The sequence below is a fragment of the Delphinapterus leucas genome, chromosome 5 (genome assembly GCF_059928025.1).
Source record: "Delphinapterus leucas isolate spDelLeu-1000000601 "Yukka" chromosome 5, BTC_Dleu_Yukka2, whole genome shotgun sequence".
Lineage (NCBI taxonomy): Eukaryota > Metazoa > Chordata > Mammalia > Artiodactyla > Monodontidae > Delphinapterus > Delphinapterus leucas.
The window spans coordinates 105,832,768-105,852,126 of NC_143133.1; the positions used below are offsets into that span (position 1 = coordinate 105,832,768).

At 33.8% G+C, this 19,359-nt stretch overlaps 1 protein-coding gene across 27 annotated transcripts in view; it reads left to right on the plus strand.

Moving 5' to 3' along the window:
• The window catches only part of FBXW7 (F-box and WD repeat domain containing 7), a 204,475-nt gene that overhangs the window by 154,247 nt on the left and 30,869 nt on the right, over window positions 1-19,359 (plus strand). The window contains exon 1 of one of the 27 annotated variants that reach the window (XM_022599701.2): window positions 1,550-19,114. The exons of the other annotated variants lie outside the window; for them this stretch is intronic. Coding sequence (XP_022455409.1) covers window positions 18,854-19,114 — 261 coding nt within the window. The 5' untranslated portion in view covers window positions 1,550-18,853. Of the gene's footprint in view, window positions 1-1,549; window positions 19,115-19,359 lie in introns of those variants that run through there. 27 annotated transcript variants of the gene reach the window in all.

Sequence of the window (19,359 nt, forward strand, 5' to 3'; positions counted from 1 at the left end):
GGCATAGTTCTAGATACATTATTGAACAAAACAAACAAACAAAAATCCTACCTTTTTCTAATTTAACATTTTGGTGACCCTGAGAATTCCACCTAGGCATGGAGAGCATGTTTGATCTGCTCCAGTATACAGTGTTTCATCAGACTCCTTTATTCAGTTGTACACTTTTCATTTCCAAGTCAACTGGTGATCATTTGTAGTTTATAGTTTCTCCATATGTATATAAGGATACCTCCATACACATGCCTACATATGCAGACACTCTACCTGACTTGATAGGATTATTTTGGTAACTTAAGTGAAATGTATTGATAGTAAAATCTACAAGTTTTCAAATACTGTTAGGTAGCATACAGTATATTATATTATTTTGAGGCTCTGAAAGATTAAATATGATTCCATATTATTTCATTCTTCATGTTCTTGCCAGAAAACTTTAGTCTTTAATATCCTATCAGGTCCACCATAGTGATTTCTTTCTGGATCGTACCTGGGTCAGAATTAGAGTTCTTGGCCCTATCCCTGACTTGTTGTGGAAAGTTGGATAAATTAATGTGTCTCACATATAAATCAGTTAAATAATGGTAGATTAATTGCGGTAGATGCAAATAATGATAGATATAATGTAGGATTTTTAAAATGTGATGTAAGTTTTACTATAGAAATAATACCAGAAAGGACTACCATTTGTGATAAAAGCACATAATGTCATATTCTTATTTCCTTTTACAAAGACCTATTGATGCAGCACATCTCTTTATTTGCATATATAGTGCTTTATTCCTACAATGTGTAAAAGGTAAAATAATTACAGTAGATTTTTAAAAAGTAAATCTGGTATTAGATTAATAAAAGTTTCTGTTGTGGTTTTGGTAGTACCTATGTATATATGTGTTTATGTATACATTTATGAGCTTTATAGAAATTTTTTTAGGTCTGGGGGAAACAATTCAACGGCTAGTATTTCTCAAACATTAATATATAAACATTGATCCCAGAAGCACGTAGGTGACTAGCTATTTGTTTATGGTTATTTTATGATATCTTCATGTAAGGTTGGGGAAATCTGTTTTGAGAGAAAAAAATATAATGTTGGATGAAATTCTTTTAAATTTCTTCTCCTTGCTAGTATTGAAAGTGAAAATTGAAACTTGTGGGTTACTTCTATTTTTAACTACCTTTTTATGTGTGGGTGATTTCATATCATTCACTTGGGAACAATTTGAGCTTAAAGAGCTTTTCAGTAATCCACAGAAATCTCTACATTATCACTTTAGATTTTGAAATGTCATTGTTACTACTAGTTTGAACATGTAGGGGCAGTATAGTACTGTTTTTGTAAATCTCATCTGAATTTGTGGGTTTTTTAAATCTGTAAGTGTTCTTTGAGGAAATACAACTTATGTGTTACTTTTTAAGGGATGATTGGTGCTGTTTTATTAAGTTGGAACTATTCTTTCAATTCAGGCTCTTATATATATATATATATATATATATATATATATATATATATATATATATATATATGTAGTACAAAAGCTTTTATATTATAGAAGCTCATGGCCCTGATTTATATTTGAAGTCAAGGAATACGTTAAGCTAGTTAACAGGGAAAATGCATTCTTATAGTTAGACAATAAAAACGAGGACAAGTGGATTCATGGAAATGCTAAAATCAGTGCAATTTTGCTCTTATTCATTCTGTACCAACCTTTCAAAATGAATGTTTAATCATGAGAATTTAAAAAATTTAGTCTTAATTTTTCAACCTGACAAGTAAAGAGGTTCCTAAACAGTCTTATTTTAAGGTTCTTTAATTGGTAAATAATTCTTTTAGTATCAAAATGATTAAGGGTTTTTACAAAATTTATGGTTGCCTTTTTTTTTCACTTAAAGTGATGTACACTTAATAAAAAAACAACTGATCAGTTATCTCTTCTATCCATTCCATCTATTTATTCAATCTATTCAACAACTTCTATGAACCAAGGACTACTTTAGACATTTGGAGTACAGTAGTGAATGAAACAGACCCACATCTTTGCCCTTGTGGAGTTTATGTCAGGATGGCAGACTGCTTAAGAACATAGAGATAGAGTCAGTTAGACCTGGGGTTAAGTTTTTAGCTCCATCACTTACTAAGCCACCTCTGTAGGATGGCAATAATAGTAGTACCTACTTCACAGGATAGTTTTATGGGTAAAATGAAATAACATAGAGAAAGTATGGTTATATAATAAGAACTTAGTAACTGTTATGAAGTCCACATAAGACTTATTTAGATGTGTTGGTAAAAATATAATTAATTCTCCTCATATAATAGTACTTATTTCTTTCACTTACGGTTAGTATTTTGAATATTTTTTTCATTTTTAGTTTCTTCAGATTGTGAGAGAAAATGCATAACACCAATTTTGATAGTCATTTTTCTTAAAGTTTCCTGATTGACTGTTAATCTCTAAATGGAAAGATACTGCACATAAAAAATTAATGTGATTTGGATCTTCTTGCATTATATAGAGTCATTCAGTGTGACTCTCATGTATATAAAAATTAACCCCAAAATGTCTTCCTGAATTAAGAAAGTAACATGTGCCACTTAGTATTTTGTTTGGAGTTTCTCTGTTCAGAATAAATGTGTTGGCTTCAAATACCATTAAATTTTTAGAAATTAAATTGCTATCTAAGAATTAAAAACATAGTTTGTTGATTCACATATTATGTTAGCAGCTAAAATGTCTAGGAAATAGTTTTCATTATGATTCTTAAATTTTGACGCCATTTCTTTCCCTAAATTAGGCCCCAAAATGAGTTAATTAAGAAATGGAACGTAACTTGTTAACATCTTAGAAAACTAGCTTGTCCAAATGGCACCTGGTATGTTATTACCATATAGGAGTTGAGACTTAAAACATTTAAAGAATTGATTCACAAGTCTTAACAAAAGTACTCAGAAATTTAGATCCTTCTTGGGTACCCTGTACTACTCTTGGTTCTTTTTATTTTTTAATTATGTGGAAGACCCATGTTTAACACACACGTGCGTGCACAGGCACAAGCACACATCCCCCACATACAAACAAAATTCTCATCACCACCCCCAACCCCCGTTTAACAGCTTATCTGCTATGTTCATGGGACAACCGCTTCATTGAGGGGAAGTTGTTGTTCTGCCGTTTTCGTATTAGCTTTGTTATCATGCAGGATTTTCAGCTGCTCACACTCATTACCATACAGCTGGTATGTAGAGAAGGAAGCAAGCAGAAGTTGTACTGTCTACAAGAATAAGAAGCTCTCTTGCAGATGGGGTGCTGGCAGATGGGGCATGTGTTTGAACAGGTTTTACTAATGACAGAGTGCATTAAAAATCATTCTGAGAAAGTCTAAGGTCAATGCCATGAATTCAGAGCTTGAGAGGTTGTTCAGCTTTTTGTAGACCTTTTTAGAATATTAATTAACTCTAATGCAAATAAGTAATAAATGGCCCAACCACAATCTCTTCCAAAATTTTTTTTATCAGTTTTCCTTTTTTATTTTAGTATATTTTGTTTCTCTTTAATATAATTTAAAAAGCACTGATACTGTTAGCTAGTGTTTCTCATCATCTTGCACTATATTTTGTAGTCTTCAAATATATTTACTTAACATTCCAGAGTATGTTTATATACAAAAGTGTTTTGTATACATGCTTTGAAATGTATACATGTATACATTCTTTGAGCGATGTAATAACATTCCTCAGTTTTGATATATGAGAGTATTTATCAGAAGATGAAAACCAAAGAGGATTTGGAAATCCATGTGTAGTGTTGACTACGTTGAAGATTAAGATGAGGTATGTTCTATCTGCATGCAAAATTAGAAGTGGGGCTTCCCAGGTGGCGCACTGGTTGAGAGCCCGCCTGCCGATGCAGGGGACACGGGTTCGTGTCCTGGTCCGGGAAGATCCCACATGCTGCGGAGCAGCTGGGCCCGTGAGCCATGGCTGCTGAGCCTGTGCTCCTCAATGGGAGAGGCCACAACAGTGAGAGGCCCCGCGTACCGCAAAAAAAAAAAAAAAAAAAAAAGAAGTGAATGGTATGCCCCCAAATGTATCTATTGTTAAAATTATTACTTGCGTATGTTTCATATTCACAAAACCAAAATGAATAAAGTAGTAATTGAAATATCTATCAATATTTTTTTAAAGATATTTCAGTGGGATCTTAGTTCTTTTGACCCTTTTCATTAAATGTAGTGTTTCTTGATATATCCTATCTCAATGGGAGATGGTGATAAAAAGCAGGTAAAGCAAAATAAAGCTAGGCAATTATATGTAAAAATGCAGTTTTCAATTTAATTTTAATGGAAATGGAACTCAGCCTGTTATTCTGTTCATAGGGATTAAGATATATATTGCCAAAGGTTTTTTTTAGTTATAATGCTTTTGGTAACTCTCAAAAACTTACATGCTGTAGATTTCCTGTCAGTAAAATTGAAGCACAAAAATGCTATCTGTTAGGTTAATACCTATGAATCAATAGAATACTTGGTAAGTGAGATCTGTAGGAAACGTTGTACATTAAGTGTTGTTAAAACTGTATACTGCCTTTATCAGTAAAAGTTTATATTCTGTTGGGCATTTTTAAAGGTACAGGAAGTCCCAAACCAGGGTGGCTTTTAACAACAAAAATAGTTGCATTTTCATTGCATATCAAACTGTATATTTTCTTCCAATTTAATTTATACTTGACTTGTGTAACTGATAAATATGTAGAAAATTTTATTACTTTTCCCTGAGGGGGAAAGCATATAAATATTATAAGTAATAATATGTATAGTGCAATACTAAATAAATAATAAATACGTGAAATGTATTGTTTACCTATTAATATTTTTCAGTTATTATTTCTGTACTTCTGTCATTGTAGATTAGAGTGTATCTCACATTCTTAATTATCTCATATAAATATTATTTATTGATACCCTGATATGTGCAAGAACTGTGTGAGGAGCTGAGATACAGCAGGAATGAAAATAGATGTGGTCACTGCTTTTATGGAACTTACAGTCTAATGGTGAAGAGAGACAAATAATTAATGTGCCCACATTGTGACAGGGTGTTGGGTTCAAGCACTGTGATTCACAGCTTTAAAGTGAGGAGGAGGTGGCTCTGCGAAGGTAATCGGAGGTGGCCTATACACAGTTAATTCCCATGTTTTTATCTTCAATCTAGACCTTTTTTTGAGCTCCAGAGCCAGTTGGAGCATGATATGAGTTTAGACCTGGATGTCTCAAAGACACCTCAAACCAAATAAGACTAAAAATGGAACTTGTGATCCTCCCTACTCTAGAAAACAAACGCTGACCTTGTTTAGTGTCCTCTGTCATCTTCCATCCAGTTGCATAAGTAAGAAACTTTGGTGTCCTTGTTAATAACTAACTCCCTCTCCTTTATTTCCCATGACCAATCTGTCACCAAATCCTATGAGTTTTATGTCCTAAATATCTCCTAACTCTTCACTTCTGTCCGTCTGTAATGCACCTAGCTAGTCCAGGCCAACATTATCTCTTGCATGGTCTAATGGAATAGCTTCCTCCTCAGTCTCTCCACATCAACTCTCACTTACTTCCCCATTCTGCTCTTTTTTATTTTCTTCTTTTTAATTTTTATTGGAGTATAGTTGCTTTACAATGCTGTTAGTTTCTACTGTACGCAAAGTGAATCAGCTATACGTATACATATATCCCCTCTTCTTTGGATTTCCTTCCCATTTAGGTCACCACAGAGCATTGAGTAGAGTTCCCTGAGCTATACTGCAAGTTCTCATTAGTTAGCTATTTTATACATAGTATCAGTAGTATATATATGTCAATCCAATTTCCCAATTCATCCCACCCCCCTTCCCCCTTGGTATCCATATGTCTGTTCTCTGCATCTGTCTCTATTTCTACTCCTCATTCTGTTCCTAACATTACATTCAGAATGATATTGCAAGAGGTATATCTGGGTCATGCCCTTCCCTTGACTGACTTTACTTTTCATTACTCTTATGGTAAAGACCAAAATCCTTTATGAGGTCTTGCATAAGCTGGCCCTTCTCTACTTCTCTAGCCTCATCTTGCACCTGCCATAATACCTTTATTCTGTGCACTGCAGCCCTATGGGTGCCCCTCCCCCGCCACAGCACAGCTTAGTCATTCCTTTAGAGAAGAGAAGCATTCTCTGAACCCCCAAACTAGGTCAAAACCTTAACGTTATGCATTTTTCTAACACTGTGTAGCATATACTAGTTTCAGCTTTGCTCTGTTAACAAATTGTTTATGCTTTCTCCCCTACTACACTGTGAACTCCAGTCATGAAGCTGAGACCATACTTAATTTAGCTTGTGTATAATAGGCAACCAAGTAAATGTTGAGTGAATGAGTGTCTGTGGGAGATTAAAATAACCATATAAATCTAAATTTGTTGTAATTGTGTATCCTACTTAGAATAAAGGTAATTAGAGATAGTTGAAACAAATTGTAGGATAGACTCATAGAGATATGCATGTATCGACAATGGTGTTTACTGCTAGAAAGTGATAACCACACATGGATCAAATTGACATTTCTTAAAGATGGATTGGCTCTTAGAAAAAGGTCATATGTAATGAAATTAAGAAACATGGCCAAAGTGATAATCACATAGTGAAGAGTATGTTCTGTATGTACTCAGATGGAAAAGTGCTCTGTGTGTGTGTGTGTGTGTGTGTGTGTGTATGTGTATGTATATGCACACACACATACACATTACTTAGTTAATAAGTATTTTTAGGCTGTCTGCTAAATTAAGCTAAATTAAAAATCAAGTAGAAGTTATAATTCCCTGTTAAGTGTATTTGGGTTAGAGTAACCAATAAAGATCACTTGAAGCAGTTCCTTCAATAAGTGTTATAATGTATACAGTAACTTTTGCCTATCTACTATAGCGTTCAGATCATTTTGGTAATGGTGAGAGACCCAGTAGCCTCTTTGAAAGGACCTTCCAGTGAAGACACTTTTGTTGTATTCTGTTCTCAGCTCTTTTTCATTATTTCACGTTTTGGGGAAATAAAGCATGGAATATAAAGAAATAAGGGTAGGAGATAGAAGTTCTTAGAGTATTTGGGAAAAGGAGGCAAAACCCATGTGTTGTTGTGAGCACCTTCCATCAGACTTTCTTCCACTCTGCCTACTGATGGCTGCTTAGCCTCAGTACGTGTCCAAGATGCCATCACCTTGGAGCAGTTCTTCACCAAGTAAGCATTGGCAGTAGTGTGTTAACTCTTTGTCAAGTTGCTCTTAGTAAATTCCCACAAATAAAGTGTATCAGAGTACATAATTAGCTGCCTAGTTTGTCTTTTCTTTCTCTGTGTCTACTGTGAGTCTAACATAAATTTCATCCGTACATCACACATTTGCATACTGAAATAGCCCAGGAAGCATCCCAAAGATTTCTTAACTACCAATACTTCTTGCTATATATGTAGAAAACCCTGTTTCATTTTCTATAAACTGGAGACCAAGATCTCCCTGTGGTTAAATTGCTGTTACCAACTCTATCGTTGTGTGACCTTGGGAAAGTTACTTAAACTCACTGTGCCTGTTCCTTATTTGTAAAATGGGTTAATAGTAGTACCTACTTCTTAGGGTTGTTAACAGTTTCAGTGAGTTACTATAAGTAAAGCACCTAGAAGAGTGCCTGGCATATAGTAAGTTCTCTTCCCTGTATATTTCATTTTCTTAAGAGATCATTTTCTTTTAAGAGTTGATTATTCAAAGCTGAATAGTTTATAGTATCTTTGATAGTGAGCACTGAAGGAACACTCAAGTCAGAATGACATCTAGTGTTTATTTTTCCTTTATTCTTTTGGTTTAAAATATTGCCATGTGTGACAACATTTATTTCTTCCTCTTTCTAGGTCTGTGTATTGTCGTATAAATTGAGCAATTTTATTTATCAGTTATATTGCTTTGTCATTTTTTTATTGATTTGTCTGTCCTTCCCTCTGAATTGGGGAGTTCTTCCAGGATAGAGACTACATCTTGCTCAATGTTGCATCCTTTTTTGCTTGGAGTCTGGCTTTCAGTAACCTTGGCTAAATATTTCTAGAATGTGGTAGATCTAGATCTATAAAAATAAAATGTTTGAGTCACTGTTTAGTTTTTTTCCACCTCTTGTTTCGTTGTTCAGAAAATAGAGAACCATTATATGACTCAGGATTCATTTGGATGAGACTGATAATATTGAAATGAAATGTGGGGTTAGAAGCTCACCATAAATTTTTCTCACAGTAATTTCCTTTTCTTTTGCTACGTATATATAAACACACAGAGTGAACTTCACAAAGTTAAGGTCTTTGAAATAAATGAATTGGTGGGGAGTAAATTACACCTTGGCCTAACAAAATCTGTTTATTATAATTGTTCAATAAAAGCTAGTTGAGTAAAAATATCTTAGAAAATACCATCTAATTTTAGTCTTGGTTTTTTACATTGTGATCATGATGATTAATATCACCTCATTCAACATCTCTGGAAAAAATTCTAAGTTCTTAATTTGCTGTTTTGTCTCCTGATAGAATAACTCTAAAGGAAAGGCTTAAAATGAAGAGGGGTGTGTGTGTCTCTGTGTGTGTGTGTCTGTCTTTATCCTAAGAGCTAACAAAATATTACAATTTTAAGAATATTCTAAACTTCAACATCTTTGCTAGCTTTAACTTTATATTCTTTGGTAGATTTAAGCTGTTCCTCATAGAATTTTCTTTTCATGTTGTAGAAGTTTGAACATGCATTGACTCAATAAAAATAAAATTTAGATTTAGTTTTTTGAAGTGGTCTCATACCACCATGTAACAGTTTCCAGCAGACCAGCTGTGTGCATAGAGCAGTTCTTAATTAAGTTGTATGCAAATTTGTTTAATAGTCAGCATGCCATCACTACATACCATGCTTTCATGCAACTGGTGGGGAAAGCCTGATATCTGTCCTACAGAAAGAACTGTTTAGAGTCATGTATCAAGTGTGACAGACTTTCAAAGTTAACTTGTAAACATTTGGAGCCCTCAAGTATTTATAGGTAAATATTTTTTAAGTTATGTGCTAAATTTTAAAGAACTTTTTAATAAAGAAAATGAACTTATAAATAAAATATTTCTATTACAATAGTCTTGCCAAGATATCAAAGTACTCCTAGTCATCAATCTTACAATTCGTTGCAAATAAAAGACTACTGTAGATCAGATACTTTTTCAAATTAATAGTTATTTTGAAAATGTTTCCATGACAGACAAAATTATGTCAAACCCTACTCATGACTATTTCCAGCAATATTTCTTCGTACTCAGATTTTATTTACTGAATCTTCACAGTCTTTTGGAATCTCCTGAAAAGGTAGGAGATCATGTAAGTGTATGCTAGTCATATAATTCTTGATAGTTTCAAAGTAAGGAATGCAGTTTGTTAAATTATAGGTACAGTAATTGCTTTAAAATGTAAATTGATGTTTCTCAAATGAATATTTAGAATCCTCCTTTTTATATGTAGTGGGGGCATGATTACTAGGTTCTTCCCTACTCACTTGACAGCTACATCAAACACTTGAATACTTAAAGAGCAGGCAAGCGACTCTAAAATAAGTAAAGAATTGATTAAAGATCACTATGATGTACACTTTCTAGAGGAAGAACCCGGTGTGATTTATGTTTCTTACTGACCTAGCACCAGTGTGGAATAGGTACTTAATAAATGTTTTTAAGTAAGGGAAATAAGTTCAGGTTCACAGACCTTGATTCTTGACTGGAGTTTGAAGAGAATGGTTTAAGCTATCCCTTCTCATTTTGAATTCTTCTGGAAATTTTTTAAGATATTTGGAAAGAGATGTTATGTTTTAAAAAGTGCAGTAAGTTTGAATCTGGACTTTATGTGTCTGCTAGTCAAATATTTATAATTGAACATAATTATCAAAATCAGTAAGCCAACTAATAGAAGACCACAGAGTTGAGAATAACTTAGTATTTTAGGTTAACCAGGTCCTGGATGACAACATGCTAGTGAAAGTATACCTAAGAGTGTAACGGAGGCTGTACTAAACTTTAGTTGAAGGCTTTTTCCAACCTTAAGATTCAGTGATTATGTTCTGAATTCCTTTATGATCACAGAGAAGCAGTTTTAAAAAGTGTACCATGGGTAAAATCATTTCACCTCCAATAACTAAGGGTGACCATGTCTTTCACCATTGTAGACATTTGCTAAAGTAAGGCTGGCAGATGCATTAACAGTCTACAGAGATCTGAGCCCAGTATCTCTCTCTCTCTCAAAAAGAGTAAATTATCAAATTTAAAGATAAAATCAGGGCATAGAAAGTGGAAGAGCAAGGAAATAGAGATGATATGGTAGATACCCTTTCATTCTTATAGAATGGAGTTACTAGATATAAAGGCTTTAGAATGGTGCTTGGTTCATGGTACAGAATAATTAAGTATTACCTACTATTCCAATTCTCTTCCTTTTCCAAGTTTAAGAATCTTGGAATAGGTGCTAAGTTTGAGAATTAGTATGAGGTGACAAGTGATAAGGGAAATGGAAGAGTAATTGGACATGAAAGAGTTGAAAAGATTTTTATGCATTTTCTCTATATGTCTAATTTCAGCAAGTGAGAATTAATTACTTTGTGAGTGGTCTTCAATTTTATATACATTTTTTAAATATAAAAAATAATATTAAAACATATACACAGAAATTGTGTATTCTAGAAATCCTCGGAATCCTCTAATGGCTTCACATTGCACTAGAATTCCTTAAATCCTAACTCTTGACCGTGGCCAAGATCCTACATGATCAGGCCCTTGGTTACCTCTCCATCTTCATCTTGTACCAGTCACTTTACCTAGCCAGATTGGCCTTATTCTTGCTGAGTCTAGACTCTACTCCATTTTGACTTAAAAGTTGTTTCCTGGGTAATACCTTTCAAAATTAGCTACAGTTCTCTACTACCCTCTGTTAACTACTTACTTCTTTCATAGTACCCTGTTTTATTTCTCTCTTAGAGCTTAGCATTATATGAAATTATCTTTTTCATTTATTAGTTTATTTATTGTGTGTTTTACCCCACTCCAGAATACAAACTCTATGAGACTAGGGAGCTCATCTGCATTGTTTGCTACCTTATACCCAGTGCCTGGAACAGTTGTTAGCACATAATAAGGAATACTGGTTTATTGACAAGTTAAAAGAAAAAGAAGGAAAATCTCTTATTAAGCAATTTAGATGACCACTGTGCACATTTTTATATATTTATGTAGGCTTTTCCCCATCCATACACATGTGTGCGTGCACGCACGCACACACACACACACACTTAAATATACGTGTATATATTTTCAAAAGGACCATACTTTTTATCATGTGTTTGAATCTCACAACTCCTGCTTTACAGTAACCTTTCTCCTAGTTTTGTATATGGTGAACAGTTTCTGTGCCTTCAGAATGCTCTATACTGAAATCTATTCCTTAGCAGGAGGCTTTGAGTCTGGAGGCTGGAGGGGCAAGGCATGGGAAGAAAGGGCTGGGAGTGGAACAAGACAAAGTATTTCATTTTCCAAGCAAGCTGTGTTTTTGAATAGTAGAAGTCCTTTTGGCCACATGTTGGTGAGAATGAGTCAGGTATCCACCTTGGCCCTGAGTTACATTTTTTATTGTCTTTTCATAAAGTTTTTTGGTGAATATGACATTTGAATGTTTATTTAAGAACTCTCTTATATCTGTACCATCCCCCCCTATATTCAAGAGTACAACCTGCCTTTATATATGATTTCTGTATGAGTACCTTTGGAAACAGAAGGACCCCTTCATAGTCAGTGTTTGTCACTAAAATAAAAGGTCTACAGTCTTCACACCCACACAGTAAAGTTCTTCTTGTACATAAAGACACATATTAGCCCTAAAATGGAAGAATGAGTCATGGCAGGAAGTACTTTTGAAGAAACCATTACTAGTAAGTTAAAGACTATTTTAACTGTAGTATTAAGTGTTTGAATTAGGAGATAATAGTATTAAAAAGGTTATTCCCTAATGAGCCTTATAAAAACTAGTGACTGCTAGAAGTCTTATAGATACTGTCAATCCTTCAAGTTAATGATTGTGGCATTTCCACATATATCTTAGGTCCACAGATGATAATTTCCTTCTATCTCCTCAACATCTACCAAACTTCTGTCTTTTAAATTTAGAAGCAAGATCGTATGTTTTAGGAAATCTCAGACTAGTTAAATGATTTCTCCATTTTCTGACTTCTTACACTACCCAATTTGGCACTTGATATCCAGTCACATATTGTTCTCTATTAGTCTCTTGTCTTGCCAGTTGGATTTTAAGTACCTTAGGGGTGGAGGGTTATTGCAATGTTTTTATTTCACTTCAGTGGCATTTTGCACATAGTGGGTGATTTTTTCTTAATTGATTGATTTCATTTACGCTAACTCTTTCTCTCAGTTTCTGTTACCTTTTCCCCAATTACCATGTCTTTGCCTCAGATTCCCAAGTGTAGCAGAAGCATAGTTACATAGACCTAGATATTCATTCCATGAACTGAATAAATAAAGATTTAGTTGTGGTTTGCATATTTAATTGATATTTGCAATTAATATGCATATATTGCAATATATATTTGCAAAATATAACACTTTTTTCCTTCTTTAGTAATGTCTGATTTTTTTAGCTGGACTTGAGCCCTCACATAGCTAATGCAAATCAGTTAAAAGTAGTGAACCTGGGACCTGAGCCTACGCCTCTAAAATAACTGTGTGACCCTGAGCAAGAAAATTCTCTACCTTACCTTTCTCACCTGTAAAATAATATTATTTTATAGGGGCACCTCTGTGTTTTCACAATGACTCTGTGGCCTAGGTTGGTAAGGTAAATGGTATTACCACCACATTTAAGAGAAAACTGGAACTCATCATGGTCAAATAACCCCTACCGAGGTTAACACTCTAGTAATGGTGTTACTGTTGTTTAAACTCAGAATTCTCCAATTCCAAAACTGAGGTTCATTCCACAAATGAAGGAGAATTAGATTAGGTGATTTCCAAGATCCCTTCTAGTTCTACACTCAATGGCTTCCTGCTATTAGTGGTTTTTTTGTTGATTCAGTGGATATAACTTTTTTACTTCTTAACCTTTATCTCTTTTCTCAAAGGTTTTTAGTCATGACTAGTAGCTAATATAAGAAATTAATTTCAGAATTTTAAGCAGTGCTTAAAATGAAAGGTTATTTTAATATTAAAATACAAGGTTGATATACCACATCTATAGGAAATTTTTCTCAAGCCAGGTAAATATATTTGAACATTACAAACAGCAGCAGTAAATATCCAGTTGGATAAAGAAAGAAGAGCAAATGTGGTTCTAAGCAATACATGGAAGGAAAATTGATTTCATTCTTTCTCCATGTTAATTAAATTCATTCCTGGGTCATATTTGCTGTTTTATTTTTCTTGAACTTAACCTTTTAAAAAATAGTTTCCCATGATATTTTTCTTACTTTACTGAAGGGATTACTACAAAAAATTTATAATAAAAATTTGAGAGGAAACTCCTAGGTATGAATTCAAGATGCTTACTGGTAGTTTATTTTGGATTCTAAGCATGAGATTTAAAGATTAATTGCCTTCTAGATAATTCAGGATAAACTCCAGAGTGACTTACCAACTTTGTCAAATTATTGCAGATGTTGCTTGTCTACAAAGAAGTATTGTAAGTAATGTTTTGGTATGTGTAGTAAGTCTCTGACAGCTCTATAACAATATAAATTTTAGAAGAGCAAACAAACAGAGCTCCCATCTTCATTATTTTCTTGTGTGCCTGTGATAAATAGAACTCTTAACTTGCATTATTGTGTGAAATTCTATATGTGTCTATAGTTATTTATTGGTAGATACATATATTTGTGCATGTTTATCAGATCAGTAATTTGGCCCAAATTAAGGGATGAAAAAAACCTTTATCTTGAATCAATATTGTAATTTGTGTCAAATCTTCAGGGGCTGCATTTTTATAAAGAAAGTTATAAATATTTTAAATATCAGGAATAAGAAAAAAAATTTTAAGTACCACTCCTACAATCATAGTTATCTTAAATTTTTTTAAACCAGTCTAAGCTGTGATACTTTGATTTGCATTTTGATTTACTGAGGTTAGGATTTTGTATATTATTATAAGCATCCCCCTCACTTCCCAACAAGTGTATTTTAAACAAAGTTGTTATATATTACAATATTTAGTGTTTGGGATATTTTCTAATGCAGTAGTATTTTAATATTTGTTTCCTTGGATGGTAATTTCAAACTAAATCTGGCTTACCTTGTTTCGTTTTACATATTCTCAAAAATTTTTTTGAACTAATTTCAGTGTGAGTTCTAAGAATCAGATGTGTATATGTATCACCCTATTCTCTGTCTTAAATTGAGCATAAATTCAATGGAGGAAAAAAAAGTTTTTTAAATTATGTACTATCCTGTGCCTGACGCATAGTTGGTGTAAATAAATGCTTAATGAATGAATAAATGTGAAAATAGCTTATTGATCAATACTGCCACCTACTTGTATTAGGGAAAATGTAGGTGCTGGGCATACATCCTATTTTAATAGATAATACCTGTGATAGAACAGGTTTATTAACTTGCCAATTTCCGTTGTGAACCTTTTAATAAGAACTTGCACCCCAGAAACCTGATGACTGTGGGTTAGTGAGATTTCAAGTTTGTTTCAACCTCAACATGCTTGCCATTCCTTTCTTTGATGTTGAAATCCCAAACTGTCTCTAATCTAAATTCTGTGCTCAGGGCAAGACAGCTAACTGTGCTAGGTGGTTTTCTTAGTGTAACATCAGAGTAAAGAATGTTGTCATAATAGTAATGAAGAAAATCACTGACGTACAAATATAAACACATTATCCTACTATTATAAAATGGAAATAAAATTTTAAATGTTGGCAAAGTAATGCAAAGAACCAATAGTAGTTATAGTATCATCAACTAATTATAATACAATAGTTGGACTTTTAGCACTAAGTATAATTTAGTACTAGTTATATATTTATGCTTTAGAAAAATGATGCCATGGTTGCTACTACTTGCTTGTATGGCCAGTGATTCAAAACTATTAATTATTTGTTATATATCATTTTTCTGCTATGTCTTAGAAAGCTGTGAACCTTTGAGTGGTAGGGGGGAGGGATGTATAAAAATTACAATGAGGTATGATAAGTGCAATGGAAGAATATATTTAAAATGGAAATAATGAACTCTGAGAGTCAAGGTGAGGAAAAGTACTCTATTAATGACTCCTTCCTCTGTCGACACCATGTATAAGATACATACTTCTCTGAAGACACATGATACATGAAGACTGTTTTACTGTTTGTATTTTTCTCACTATTTACATGTAGATTGTTTTTTGTTTCTGCCCATAACCACAGCTTGCTCTTCTGAAAACATAGTCATCCCCACCAATTGCTTAGAAAGAGCCGTTTCTCTTATACTAGCTCACAAGTTAATCATTCTACTGCTACTGTTTCCCAGAGGCTTACACTCTGGGGCAGTACATCTTCATATCTTTGTGCTGTTTTTCAGTTTTCAAGCTACTGCTCTCATGCATTCCTCATACACCTAGCTCAATGGAGTTGTGATGAAATGAGCACTGAGTCTGAATTAGCAGATAGGCTATAATCTAAGGACTTCATTGTTAGTCACTCCCTTCCTAATAGATTTTCAGCAAGGTTTATAGCACGTCAGTCAGCACAAGAAATAATTCTTTATAGAATGGGAAATTCATTGCTTAGCTGATATTACATGAAGATTTAGTTTATTGTAGTGAAAATGATATTGAATACACTGAGATATTCTAAAAATGTGGATGAGAAACACAAGTATTTTCTTAGCTATAATGATTAACTAGCTTTTTCAGTGAACTTAGTAGCTAACATTCTAGCATAAAGCATAAAATACATTTTTTGGTAAACTTATTTAACATAGATTATGGACTGACCTCAGTTTTACAATGTTTCTGTCTACCACAGGGATAAGATAGATAAAGATTCACACACAAAGCCTTTCTCAGTCATATTACTAAAAACCTTAAATCTCTGAATAAAGTTTTAAATGTTTGTATTTTAGCCAAGACTCCCAGAAACAGGAATTTGAGAATGATTTCATTTGCTTTGTTCATATATAGATTATGATGAAAATAATATAATAGATCACAATTTTCATTCCTAGTACTTTAGAGAATATTGAAAATCATTCATTTTTATTCTGTTAATTTGAAATCTACTTAGAGACTTGGTTGACTAGCTTTGCTTAAATTCTTTCTTCGCAATTCAAATTAACATTATAAACAAGATATTAGGGAGAATTGTTTAATTATTTGGAAAAATTAAGTCTTTGTGAGTATTTATAAGCATACACATTCTCACTTAAAGGATAAACAAACTAATGAAAATCATTTCCAAGTGGGAACCATGGTAGATGGGTGAGTGGGGGTGTTGGAGAGTCTTCTCAGTGTTTACTTTTTGCATATCATTTTGATTTTTGAGCCAGATAAATATTTTACCTGTTTAAAAATAAAATATGAATACACATACCTACATTTAAACATACATTTGTGGGAATCAGGTTTTCCTGTAACTTCATAGCCATACATAGGAGCCATATGACCAGAAGAGCATTCCGTTGAATGTACAAAGTTAAGATATTTTCTTCTTCAATTATCCTAGATTTTGAGACGGCATTCCTGGTTTATTAAAGTTGGTCGGTGTCCTCAACTGAGTAGACTTAATTTGAAAAGGTTAGTTCAACTAGAGGTAGGACATGATTTCAATTGAAGTCAAGGTATATACCAGTATGTGACTGGTAGGTAGTCTCTTTGTCCTCCGACAAGCTTTAGAGGAAATTTCAGGTGTTCATTTTACAATTAGTTTCTTCAGACAGCCCAGAATGGCGGGAGGAGGTATCCTTTTTTTTTAAATCCTGCATGCTCTGAAGCTCTAATAAAAGGGTTTATGGGTCTGTTCCTAACATTTGGGATTTTTTTTCCTAAGAGTAAGAGATTTCTTTTTAAAAGGAACTTTCCTAATTGTTTATTTAGAAAACTAACTTTTGCTGGGTACATGTACATATTGTTTCTGAGGGTAAGAATTAGTTTAAGAGCCAGGAAGGGGATTTTTTTTTTTTTTTAAAGATAATATGTAGACTATAACTTCCAGGAGAAGACCCAAGATGTACATTTTCATAAAATTTTAGATTATCTTATTTATGTTTTAAAGTAAAATACAGGAGGGAGACGCAAGAGGGAGGAGATATGGGGATATATGTATATGTATAGCTGATTCACTTTGTTATAAAGCAGAAACTAACACACCATTGTAAAGCAATTATACTCCAATAAAGATGTTTAAAAAAAAGTAAAAGACGTTATACTGACTTAATGTCTTAATTAAAAAGGTAAACATTTATTTTTAAAATTATACTACTTTATGCAGTATTTAGAATCATTTTTCTAACAAAAGTCATTTATTACCATAGCAGAGAGTATTAAAATGTAGTAAGTCAAAATAGTATTTCTTTTTTCCTGAAGAAACTTTTTAAGTACTTAAGTAACTATAGGCAGGCACACAGTTTGCTTGTAATAAAGAACATTAATGGGGAGGGTAGGAGTTAATTAACTAGGCCCTTAATAATGGGCCTTTCTAGTCCAAGGAATCTTATAATTGCCTCTGAAGCTGGTTTTGTAGCAAGTTGAGTGATGAAATATCTAGATTTGCGTAGTAGTCATTCTAAGAAAAAGGTTGCCTTCAGGCAAACTTTAGTACCTTTATTATTCTATAAAATAACTTTTTAATGATAAGCAGTACACATTGTGAAAGTAAGTTTAGAGGTAGAAAGCCAGTGCCTCCTGTTTACTCAACAGTAAATGAACAAATAATTATAAGACTCTCCAATGAGCACAGTTTTTGCTCTCTTGGGAGAAACAGAGCCTTTCAGCCAGACTTTATATACTTAGTTTGTTAATCATAAAAAGATATTCTCATGATTAGTAAGGATTGGCAGTGTGTGGTAATTTTCTTGAAGACTATGTTTTAAATGAATGGAACGGGAAAGCAAAGGGAATATTTACATTAAATCTTAATATAAGAAATACACAGATTGAAGTATAACTTATTACATAATTTCTGCAAATGTCGTATGCTCCAAACTAAACTGGTTTACCTTTTTGTAAATTGCCCCAAAGAATATCTAATTCCTCCTTTTGGAATTGCCCATTTTGGACCATCCAAGCTACTTGAAAAACCTAATCCAGGACTGACTGCAATAGGGTAGCAGTTAGTGAAAATAGACTGCTTTGCTTCCGTTGGGAGGACCATATGAAAATATATTCCATTTTCAAAATGTTTCTGAAAGGACTTATTTGCGGAAACGATGCTTGCCATTTAAAACTCTTCAAAAATGCAGGTTTTACAAAATACAAAAATAACCTCCTGAAAGTTTGAAAGGGGAGAGAGGGGGCTGTGGTATGGGGGCGGTCTCCTTCGTTGCCCACCTCCTCCCTCTGTTCAGCGCGCTGTGTGCTTACGGGTTCCCTGGAGCGGATCACCATGTAATTGATGTGCAGTCTGCATTGCTGAATCCTGGACTGCACCATTCTGTGTTCAAGGGAAGATGTAATCTGATCCCTCTGCTGCTGAGGGAGGAATCTGTTCAGTCCAGGCTTTGACAGGGCATAGTCTCCTCCAATAATCTTCTCGGTTCTCTCTCATTATTCCCTTGAGTTCTCCTCAGTCAAGCTGCATGTATGTATGTGTGTCCCAAGAAGCGGTTTGATACTGAGCTGCATTTGCCTCTACTGTGGAGTTTTGTTGCCGGTTCTGCTCCCTAATCTTCCTTTTCTGACGTGCCTGAGCATGTCCACATTAGAATCTGTGACATACCTACCTGAAAAAGGTTTATATTGTCAGAGACTGCCAAGCAGCCGGACACACGGGGGCACAGAATCACTGAAGGGGAAAAATCCAGAAAATATGGGTTTCTACGGCACACTAAAAATGATTTTTTACAAAGTAAGTAAGCTGTTTTCTTCCTGTGTTGTATGATTGTGTGTGTGTGCCTGCCTGGGAAGGAAAATCTGTATCATCAGAGATGGCTGCAGTATCCTCTAATTTTGGTGGGTGGCTGGATGTCTGATATTCTGTTTTATATCATGAATGTAAGCAAATAATGGAAAGACAACATAAACTGGAAAAAGCTTTACATTTAAAATAAAATGTACATTTTAATGTGAGAATTTTCCTCTAAAAATATATTC